Source organism: Trichosurus vulpecula, chromosome 5 (assembly GCF_011100635.1).
Source record: "Trichosurus vulpecula isolate mTriVul1 chromosome 5, mTriVul1.pri, whole genome shotgun sequence".
NCBI lineage: Eukaryota > Metazoa > Chordata > Mammalia > Diprotodontia > Phalangeridae > Trichosurus > Trichosurus vulpecula.
In genome coordinates, this window is record NC_050577.1 from 151,519,878 (window position 1) to 151,532,168 (window position 12,291).

The 12,291-nt window shown below is 36.5% G+C and overlaps 1 protein-coding gene across 1 annotated transcript in view; it reads left to right on the top strand.

Annotated features, from left to right (window-relative positions):
- CCDC146 (coiled-coil domain containing 146) overlaps positions 1 to 12,291 on the top strand; it is a 176,444-nt gene that overhangs the window by 95,641 nt on the left and 68,512 nt on the right. The window contains exon 4 of the mRNA XM_036760464.1: positions 12,174 to 12,231. Coding sequence (XP_036616359.1) covers positions 12,174 to 12,231 — 58 coding nt within the window. The remainder of the gene's footprint in view (positions 1 to 12,173; positions 12,232 to 12,291) is intronic.

Consider the following 12,291-nt stretch of genomic DNA (forward strand, 5'->3'; position numbering starts at 1 on the left):
CTCTTCAGTTGAGTTTTTAATTCTGTAGTTTTTAAAAATGGATTTTATATTGGATTGCTTACTGTCTCAGGGAGGGGGAAGTAGAGGGAGGATAGGAGGGATAGAATTCAGAACTCAAAACTTTTTTTTTCAAAAGTTAAAAAAGATGTTTTAACATGTAAAAAAGGAATGGATTTTATACTAAGAAAAGATGCAAAAAGTTGTAGCTCTTTAAAAAATGCACTTTCAATGGCAGAGATATTGCACTAATGGTTGGTCAAGCATTCAAGGATCACTCACATCCGCAAAGAAGCAGGATCAGTAACAGGAAGGCAGAAAGTTTAAAATATGGCCAAAAACAAAAACCATTGCCAAGGATGGACAAGCTCTTGCTGTGAAGTAGCTTAATTCATCTTCATAATACAAGCAAAGAGCATCAAAGAAACCTGAAAGTCAGAGGGAATGTTACTGATTCCTCTTTAGTACAACATAGTCTTCTCAAAGTTGAAAGAACAGTGAGAAGACTAGTGGGAAAAAAGGTGCTAATTGTTGCTATGAAGACTCATTATGATCAAGATTAAAAAAATCTGAGTAGCAAGTATTGTAAAATGTTCATTTTTACTGATGAAACTCACTTTTAAAATCAGGGTTAACCCAAAACTATTGTCTAGAAGTGTAGTCTGTAAGATCTGGTCATCTTCATCATACTATAAAATATATATCCAAAAAAAAAGTTTTTGGAATGTTTTCTACTTCCATTGGGCCTGGAAGTCTTGACCTCAGCGATGAAATAATGAAATCTGATAGCCGTATATATAATGAGAAGCAGAATTCTCCCACAATTATAGAAGTTCCCAAATCGATATGGAATACTTCAGCATGACCTTGTACCGTTCTATACATCACAAAAAGTTAAGAAAATCATCCAAGAGATAGAGATAAACATGTTTAAATGGCCTGACCTAATTTAAATATACAGGCTATAATCTAGTCTAGGCTTGAAAAAGTGAGCTAATGCGTAGTATCCAGAGTAGTGCAGTTTCTCAAAGATTATGTTTTAGTCTTGCAAACATAATTCCAAATGTTAAAAAACAAGTAATTACAGCAAAATGAGGACACGTGATGTATTGAAAGCAATTTAATGATACAAAAATCTGTAAATTTTGTTGTACAAGTTAATAAATTTAATTATTTTACTTTATCCCAATTAGTTTGCACAAGTGTGTGTACAAAACATTATGGGGATATAATAAATCAGAGTCCCTCTCTTAAAAGAACTTACAGTTAAAGCAGAATGGGTAGAGCATGTGTTATATAAGATAGGATCAACAAAATCAGAATTTTTTATGTGTAAGTTTGTGTATATATATATAATATGTAAAATATATTTTATATATATTTGTTCACCCTTTTAAATTGCCCAAGTGCTTCTGTAACTTCAATATTTCTAGCCAACAAAGCAGGACTATTGTTAAATAGTCAATTAACCTTGGTTACTATCTCTAGAGAAGAAGGAAGAGCAGGAACAGAAAAAGCAAGAGGAGAAACAGAAATAGCAGCAGCAGCCACTCCATTCCTCTTTTAGAACATCTAGTTCATGGGAAAATGAGTCTCTCTTGTTCGAGAAAAAGGAGAATTATTTTGCTGGTTTTTAATTTTCCAGATGAAGAGATTTTTACCTCTTCTTTGTGGAAAATAGGAAAGAAGAATGATTTGGGTCAAGGTAGGGTAGGAGGCAGGTTGGAATTTGAAAAGTTATCTTTCCATTAGGTGTTACTGTGGAGCAGTTTGGCTTTACTTGGTCTTTATTCCTCTCCTCCTAACAGAAGAAGGGAGAGGAGCTCATTCTTCCGAGACCATACCTTTCTCCTAAATCTGGGTCATGCCAGAGGGTGTGATCTTTCTTCTATTCCCCATAGCCTTTTGCCCCTCACTTGGAGATTAGAGGCTCCCTGTTCAAAGCAACCCTACCTAACTACAACAAAAAGTTCATTGCTTTAGCCTAGGGACAAAAGTAATGCTTTTAGGAAGTTTTCTTTAAAATTATTAATAGAATCATAACCATAAAATGCTCTCACACTTAGCTCATCAAGCCTTTAAACAGGAAAATCCCTGACTTTTAGATAGATATTTTGATCTCTACCCTGTTTTAATTTTGTGTATTTCAAGCTAGCCACTGGCCTTCTTCAGTTTGTACTCTATGCAGCCAATATACAGACACACATTATAAGAATTCAGGATCAAACATAGATAATTTATATGAAACAAAATCAGAAAAAAAGAAATAGCTTAGAGGAATAGCAAGAAAAATCATATAGCAGTGCCTGGTAGGAAAACAGTAATGAAGTCAAAGTGTAGATGTGCTGCTTTTCCTCTGTTCTAAAAGGAACAATCACATCTAACAAGTTCTGTTCCAGTTTTGTTCCATAAAGCATAGGCTTGACTCAGAGGCCACCATGGCACCCTTGGACCTTAGCCCTGGAACACACATTATAAGACATTCTCAGAGACTTGATCCCCATAACATTGTCTCTCTCCCAAACATAGACAGCCTCTACCTCAGCTCTCTTACAGACTCATTCAAAAGCTCCTGCCATAATAGGAAATCTACCCGACAGCTCAACTAGAAGGGTATGACCCTGTGGTTGTGCTGGTCAACATTTAACAACTGGCTCCCAGAAGGAAAAAAGGTTGCACAATACACTTTTAACTTTAATCTTAACATTAATATGTTCTCTAGCATTTTAAGTCTTGACAATCATGTGAACAACAAATCAAGTCCTACTTTGTAGCACTTTCCAATTTCTGAGGTTTAACTGCTCTCACTGAAAATTTAGCAATCACTATTGTGAGCTTGCTAGCCGCCTTAAGCTGGCACCAGTATATCCCTGGCAGAACAATGGATACCACAACTTCCAGGATTCCTAATGAGGGCTTCCTGCTTGCGAGGTAGTCTAAGACCCTATTACAGTACACTACAAAGGGAAACTCAAAAGCAGTTTTGGGGCTGTCTTGCTAAAGGGTTTATATGCTGAGTAACCCCTAAACCTGAAAAAAATCAAGGACAAACTGTTATTTACATACTGCCAGCCCTACGTTAATACTCAGTGTAAGTTGTAAAGGCTAGCTTTCTAATAGAGATCTGTTAGGATTAGGATTAAAGTAAGCAGTAGAAAGAAAATCTAAGAAGTTGTGAGAAAAGATTATAGAATATATTTCTTCCTAAAACTATATTCTAAAGAATTGAAAGAGGCCAAGGTCTCCCACTGCACCCAGGGCCATCTCCAGGCATCCTGATATATGTCTTGGCACCGGAACCAGAGAGGAGAGTGAGGCTGGTGGCTTTGTGCAGCACTGCCTTACTTAAATCCAATTCACCTGCAAGTCAACACATCGTGTTCATGATGTCATCAGTCCTTTTCGAGAATGAAGGACAAACAATTCCAAAGAATCACCTGCTTTGTTTAAGTCTGCTTAAGTTTAGCTAGTTAATAAAGATATATTATTTGATTCAAACTGAAGTTCTTGCAATAAAACTTAAGAGAGGTAATCAGTATTTTGACTCTCAGAGAAAGCATGCACCCTGTAATCTGGGCTGTACCACTATGTGGTGATAGTCAGTCAAGAAGCATTTACTAAGTGCCTACTATGAGCCAAGCACTGTGCTAAGTACTTGGGATACAGAAAGAGGCAGAGGACAAGTTCCTGCCTTCAAGGAGCTCACAGTCTGATGGTAGCATACCACAGTGCAAAGACAGTTAACTAAGAAGGGGAAATCAACTCCAAAAGTTGGACCTTCAAAATGAAAGGCATCAAAACAACTTCATGATGCTTATATAAAAATGTTATATTATATGAAAAAGGCATTGTCTCCTTGTGATCCCAACAACCTGTTCATATTCCCCCCCCCACAAAAATATAGTTAATTTAGGCTCCAGTATTTGCAAGGATGCTTTCATTTTTAAAATTAAGCTTTTTATCCTTTTGTATTTTATAAAATTATAACCAGGAGATTCATCCACTCTTACTAGAAGGCGTTTCTTTCAAAAGTTAACATAATCTTCCTCCTGCCTAAAAGTCTTCTACTATAAATATCTCTCCTACCACCACCACCCCATTTTTTAGAATGGGATTGCAAATTAAAGTTTGTGACCATTGCATCTGGAAAATTTGTGATCTCTGGCATTTCATAATTAGCTATTACACTCAGAATAAAAAGGAAAGAGAAAAACTGGACATTTAGACTTCTGGAATACATTTTTCATCTGGTAGGCAAAACAGAGTTCAAAACAAGGTTATTGAAGAAAACAAGCAGGAAGCCAGTGAGTCCCACCCATTTAGTATTCATCTTTTTGGTTTAGAAAGTGCAAGCTAAGCACATTTAAAACAATCTCAGATGCTGGCATCTTATCTCTGATATGCCAGTAACGGTGCAAATAGACTATCAATGATTTCTTTTGTGTAATACGTTCATTGACAATTGAAATAAACCATTTGCCTTAATCCAAAGTCTCTGCTCCCTAAACCTTCATACTTTTTCTCTCTCATTTTTTATGTCAGTTTGCAGCTGTGGCTGGCTCCCAGGGAGAGAAAGCGCTGGCTTTTCTTTCTGTTTATGCTCTATCTCTGTTACATAAGTATTACCTTCTGTTCAGCAACATTCAGGCAAACAGATGATTGGTGAACAATGAAAAACTCTTATCCAATTTTGTAAACAGTTGCTGCAATGTCTCAGAATATATTCATTTCGATATTTTGTTGTAATTAACAAAAGCATGAGTAATTTGCTATGATGAGAAAAAGAAAGTTTTAAAAGAAATCAAAATAAAAATATGTGATGCTTATAAGCCTTTAGGAAAAAAATGTTCGATATTGCTCTTTTCTGGAGTACAAATACTTTTAAGAAAAGCAAACCCTGATGCTAATACATGTAGCACAATCAAAACCCTTTTCAGTTGTACAAATACTTGGGTATGGTATTTATATTTCTTTATAGATGCACCTGGTGCCACCGTAAATAGAGTGCTAGGTATGGATTCAGGAAGATGTGAGCTTAAACTTGGCTTCAAGACACTTCCCAGCTGTGTAACCCTGGGGAAATCACTTAGCCTATGCTTGCCTCAGTTTCCACAACTATAAAATAATCTCCTACTGTACAGAGTTGTTGTGAGGATGAAATGAGATAACATTTGTAAAAAAACAAAACCCCTCTTAGCACAGTGCCTGGCACATAGTAGGTGCTATGCTATATAAAAACGTTTTCCTCTTTATAATTGTATAAGATTGCATGACTGAAAGGGGTGACTCCAAACTATTTTTTTAATTGAGCTCTTTATTAGTCCTTATTAAGTTGCTGGGTACAGGTTCCATTTTATTCAAAATGCTAGAATGAATTTATGTACTAAATAATGAACTTTGGGTGTTACTAAAATTGATTCATCTGAATTTTCTGTACTGATATGGTAGAATAAAGAGGAGGAGAATGATAAGGACAGAAACATCATTTTTTCCCTTCTGTCTCTTCCCATACACTTAGGTTTTGAAAATCAGTAGGATTTCTTAGCATTTTAATTTATTTGTCCATTCATTCAACAAATAAAATGAAAGGCATGGTGATGCAGAGGCTATTGCACTGAACCTGGAGTAAGGAAAAGTTGTATTTAAATTCTGCCCCAACCCTTATCAGCTATGTGACCTTGGGCAGGTCATTTAGCCTCTGTGTGCCTCAGTTTCCTCATTTGTAAAATGAGTGGGTTGAATGTGACCTCTGAGATCCCACTACACTCTAAATCTATGAACCCTTGAAATATGTATTATTCACCACCTATGTGCAACGAACTATGGAGGAAATATAAACAAATCATGACTGATGTCCCCTGTTGGGGATAAATAATTCATCTGGCAGTATTTTTTTCACTTTGTTATAAAGGAAGCATGGCCAATAAGATGAATGAAGTGTTTGGGTTTGCTCGTGGCCCATATCGTTTAAATCCATCCTTAAGAAATCTTCGTTCCCCAAAGCCCACGGGAATAATTCTCTTACTTTCTATCTTCTCAATGCTTTTTTACATGAAAATGAACTTTGTCTTGGTATTTTTCTCTACTTGTTTCAGCCAGCATCATGGGGTAATAGCTGAGCTGGGCTTCCAATCAGGAATACCTGTTAAAATTCCATCTCTGTCACTTCTCTGGGAAAGGCACTAAACCTCTTTGATGCTCAGCTTCTTCCTCTGTGTGGCTATAATAGGCCATTTAGTACTTACCTCTGGGTTGTTGTTAGATCAAATTATATATGAACATGTTTTTGTAAAACTTAGAGCGTGGTATAAATGTTATTACAATCAAGTAATTTTGTACGATCTTAACAGGAATGGGAGACATGGAAGAGACTTTGAGGAAGGAAGGAAGGAGGAAAGAAAGGAAGGAAGGAAGGAAGAGAGGAAGGGAGGAAGGGAAGAAGAAATTTTATTCACATATTTTATTTTTATATTGCCCAACTATCCCCTGTATCACCCGCTTTTCCCCATCTCAGAGAGCCATCCCTTATAAGAAAGTTAAAAAAGAGAGAGGAATAAAAGGGGCAAAAATCAATACACAAAATAGTCAGTGATCAATAAATACACAGATACAATCTGCCAATGTATATAATACCCCACTCCCATGTGACAGAGAAGTGTGGGGGAAGGTGTCTTTTCACATCTCTTCTTTGGGACCAACCTGAAGTTTGCAGCATTCTTTTGTGTTTTCCCACAGTAATTTTTCAAGGATTTCATTACCTTAGTAGTTCTGCTGCAATTTTATTGTTTTATGCTGAATCATAGAAACATTCATTGTGTAGTATAATTTTTGACAAGCTGATATTTTGGTATATAGTAAATGCCCTCCGCTGTCTTAAGTGACACTCTTGTAGCATGCATCTATAATTTCAAGTTTAATGCCAATAAAGGCTTTCTATTCAAGTAATGAGTAAGATTTTGGATACTTTTCTATGGCTAAATTTTGGTACAATACATATGCTTTGAATTTAAAGTTGCCACCTCTTCCTCAACTTTTCTACTTATGTTAATTCTACTATTTTTGTCTTTTATCATGCCTATTTTTTCATGAAACGTTTCCTTGGTATCTCTAATTTTTTTTGTCTTTCCTATTGTTTTCTTCTATTTCTTTGCATTCCTCATTCAAGAAAACCTTCTCTCTCCTTGCTATTCTCTGGAATTTTGCATTCAGTTGGGTCTATCTTTCTCTTTCTCCTTTACTTCTTGTTTTTCTTCTTTTCTTAGCTATTTGTAAAGCCTCATCAGAAAGCCATTTCTTGCTCTTCTTTTTCTTTCTTGTATAATACTACCAACATCTGTCCATCATTCTTCAAGCACTCTATCAGATCTAACCCCTCAAATCTATTCATCACCTCTACTGCATAGTCATATGGGATGTTATTTAGATCTATGGTCTGATGATTTCCCTACTTTCTTCAGTTTAAGTTTAAATTTTACAATTAGGATCTGAGCCATGATCAGCTCCAGGTCTTTTTTCACTGACAGTATAGAGCTTTTCCACCTTTGGCTGCAAAGTATATAATCAGATTTTGATATTGACTGTCTGGTGATGTCCATGTGTAGAACCACCTTTTGGGTTGTTGAAAAAGAGTGTTTACTATGACTAGTAAGTTATCTTGACAAAACTCTACCAGTCTTTGCCCTACTTCATTTTGCACTCCAGGACCAAACTTGCCCATTATTCTAATTATCTTTTGATTTCCTACTTTAGCATTCGAGTCCGCTATGCTGAATGAGACATCTTTTGTGATGTCATTTCTAGAAGATGATGTAGGTCTTCATAGAATTGAGCAACATTGGCCTCTTTGGCATCAATGGTTGGAACACAGACTTGCATTATTGTGATGCTGAATGGTTTACCTTAGATTCGAACAGAGATCATTCTGTCATTTTTGAGGTTATACCCCAGTACTGCTTTTCTCACCCTTTTATTGACTATATGGGCTACTCCATCTCTTCTTAGGGATCTTGCCCACAGTAGTTAGCATATGCAATAGTCACCTGAATTAAATTCACCCTTTCTTGCCCATTTAAGTTCACTGATGCTCAAGATGCCAGTGTTTGATCTTTCCGTCTTCTGTTTGATCACATCCAGCTTCCCTTGATTCATAGATCTTATATTCCAGGCTTCTACACGATATTGATCTTTACAGCATCGGACTTCCCTTTTGTCACCAGGCATGTCCACAGCTGAGCTTTCTTTCAGCTTTGACCCAGCCACTCCACTCTTTCTGGAGCTACTTGTAATTGTCCTCCACTTTTCTCCAGTAGTGTTTTGGACACCTTCTGACCTGAGGAGCTTATCTTGCAATGTTATATCTGTTTATCATCTTAATACTGTCCAGGGCGTTTTCTTGGCAAGGATATTGGAGTGGTTTGCCATTTCATCCTCTAGTTTGTAAATATTATCTCATTGTATTTTGCTCTACTGAGTCAAATGTATTTTTAAAAACATAAAATAATAAAATACAACAGGATCTTGTTTTACTAGGTCTGTTCAGTCAACCATATGATGTGAAGGAGTAACCTACTATATAAAATCCTTTGCAAAAGTGCATGATCCCTTTTAGTATAGTAAGGATACCTTCAACATATATGTAGCGATTTCTCATAAAGACTTTATAGAGATGAGAAATGTGGCACATGGGCCATTAGTTGCTAATGTCCTATTGATTTAGGGGAATAACACTCGTGTTTTTTTTTTCACCAAATCATTTGGTATCTTCCTTTCTGTCAGAATATCTTGAAAATTGATCCCACAGTGCTTTTAAAATTGTATCAACTCTAACATTGATTTCTACTAGATACATATGTGGAAATTTAGTCATATAATTCAGGAACAGAAATATAACAGTTATACCCACTGAGTTTCCATATGGTTCAGATTATAATAATTCAATTATATTATGGAGTGAAAATAAAATTTGTGTCATCTAGGTACTCTCAAGATTACCTTTAATTTGTAAAACATTCCTCTTTCAGGCCTAGCAGTGGTATAGCCAGATCAGATGTAATATACTGTTAAGTAACTTTTTGTGAATAATTCCAAATTGGTTGTACTTCTTCACAGACCCACCAACAGTACATCAATGTGCCTGTTTTCCCATAGTCCCTCCAAAATTTATCATTTTTTAAAAATTGTGTCATCTTTGAAACTTTCATTGTTATGAAGTGGAATCTCATAACTTTTAAATTGCATTTCTCTAATTAGTAATGATTTGAAGCATTTTTCTATATGACTACAAATAGCCTGGCTTTCTTCCCTTGAGTTCATAGCCTTGGATCATTTATCAACTGGGGAATGGCTCTTATTCTTACAAATTTGAATTAGTTCCTTGTATTCTTGGAAATGAGATCTTTAACAGAGAAACTTGTTGCAACAATTTTATCTGGGATTATTTCCTTTTCTCTTTCATCTCAAATAGCTTCTTAATACTTTAGCTCCCTGGACTTACACCTCTCTTGTCCTCAGCTTCTCCATCTATAAATGAAGAGGTCAGACTAGATGACCTTTAGGGTCTCTTCCATCTCTGGGATTTCATTAGTCTACTGAAGACTTGTTCCCTGATCCCCTAGAAATAACAACTTGAGATAGGCAATGCAATTTCTGCTTATTAGGAGAATACTTTCACATTCAATGAGATTTTAAAAAGAATAGGTACCATTCCATAAAACCTGTTTCCCCCCCCCACACACACACACACACAAAAACCAAAAGACAGTAATGAGTCTGAGGTTCTGGGATTCTGCCCAATGGAACACTTAACTGGTGTGCCTAAAACACCTTTTCTCAGAAAACTGAAGATCCTGCCTAGAGTTTTATTTTGTGATTCCATCCTAATTTACATATTTGCATGCTTGCTCTAGAATCTTGGCAACTTCTTATGCTGAAATTATGGTAAACCTTTCATGGTTTGTTTCCAATTTCATTTCAAATATCTCTTAAACATTTAAATTACAAGGAAAACATTTTTCATACAAACATAAAATCTTCATAATTTTCTATTTTTCTTTGTATTGAGAAATGAACACACGTGAGAGGCCCTTTGCCCTCTGTGGGAAAAACATATCTTGGGCCTTAAAGAGGGCTTTGGAGTTGAATTAAATGATATCAAGGCTGAAATCAGTAGGTCTTTTATTTGGCACATTTGGGAACCCTCAAGGTCATGACAAAGTGGGGATGAGCACACTCCCAGGACCTAGAGAGGGCAGGGTTCAGAGAGTCCAGTTGCAGTCACTGATAGAACAAGCATCCATTCAAATTTGGGGGGCTAAACTAGGAGAGAATACAGGTTGGAGGTGCCAGACTCTGCCCCTTAGACTCAAAGTACTATTACACCAAGTTATTTTCATGCCATGCATCACAGCAGCTCAGAGAACCTAAATAAGATCGAGTATTTTATAAGGAAGGGTGGTTTCTGCATCTCTGATGTCTAGGGAGAAGGGTCCAATCAGCTGGGTTTCATGGGAATTTCAGGAAAGGAAGGGGGAAGGGAGTTGCCAGGTAGGAGAAGATGGGGCACAATTAGGGCAGAGACTGTCTGTCAGAGAAAGATAGTAGCCCTCCAAACCAGAGGTTTTGCTGGATTGTGCCACCACATTTCTCAGTCACCCAGAGGGTTTGCTTCCTCTGTGCCCTCCTACCTTTTCTGAGCTAATTAAGCTTTTGCCTAAGTTGAAGAGAGAGTTGCTGGTCTCCTGCCCCTTCCAGTCTCTGCTTTCAATACTTTTTCCATGTAATTTTCATGGAACTAGCACTGTACTTGAGAGAGGTTTTTGAGAACCAGATCCAAAACTTTATAATTGTGTTATCATGGGTAAATCACAAAATCTTTCTTTAGCCTCTGTTTTCTCCTACACAAAATGAACACAGTGGTACTTACGCTACTTACCAAGATTATTTTGCATTGTAGACCCCAAGTTCATCATTAGATCTATGATGCCAACAGATGGTACAGATCACAACCCAACCACACCTTCTAATTCTGTGGGACTCTTGTCTATGTCCTCCCTTAATTACACCATAAAAAGTCCACCCAACCTATATACCAATAGCTCTTCTCATGGTCCTTTGGATACCAGTGCAACCGGGGGATGCCTATTTATCATATTTTATTTATTTATGGTGACAAGAGTTATGTGCCTCCTTTTCCTGTTACATATCTCTTGAACAATGCCTTTTATTCTGTTTCTTAAACGTAATTCATAAATGGTAATATGCCAGTCTGTTTTGGTCCACTTACATTGAATTGGGTCACTTGCAATTTTGATTATTCAGTGATAATTGTATTCCATAAGCTGTGGTCATATAGAATCAGAAGAATATAATTTTGATGAGTTTGTTTTGCTTTAGAGAGTATGTGAGAGAGAAGGAAAATCTGTTGACAACTGATTGTGCTAAACCCAACTGACTGGGAGATCACTATCCTGGCTTGGCCAATGCACAGATTGTGTTGAAGCTCAAAACCTCTTATGAATTCTGTCTGTAATTTGTATTTTTTAATTTTGTTTTTTTTTAACTTTACACAGAAAAGAAACAATGTGGAATCTAGAGGCAAGATATACAGTGTCATCCAAAAGGAATAAAATTTAAATAGAATATGTCTGAGTTGTAAAGAGACATAGAGATAGATGACTTACTCCCAATACCTTCTGTTACATATAAAGGAATATATGTGGCAGAAGTAGGACGAAAGTGCAGGTCTCCTCACTCCCATGTTCTTTCCATTATATTAGGTCACTTCAGGGTCTTCCTGCACTTCCTGATCTGCCTGGACCATATTCCCAAATGGGGTTCTATATCGGATATGACACTCTTGCAAAATGGCACTACGTAGCAGCATAACACAGGAAAGCGTGGAGGAAACATTTAATCAACTCCTATGGAGAACAGTGGAGTTCATCCTGCCTAGGATTTTCAAGTACCTTCTCTCCAACATCTGGGCTAACAATTTTGACTTAATAGATTATCTTTTCTGAAGGGACTGTATGCAGTTGTATGAGCTCCATCAGTATATAGACAATCCTAAATAAATTACATCAAATAGCACTCAAACTGTGAAAGGGATTCCCCAGTGAAATATTGTTTTGATATATCTTATTCATTTGCACTGCTAAATTTTATTGATGTTTCTACAGCTTAAAAGAAGAAAAAATGCTTATACAAAAGGAATTTGAGAAGATACCTAAACCTGGAGTAAGTGAGATTATATAGAGTTTACTGAGTACATTTGGTTGCAAATAAACCTAATTATAA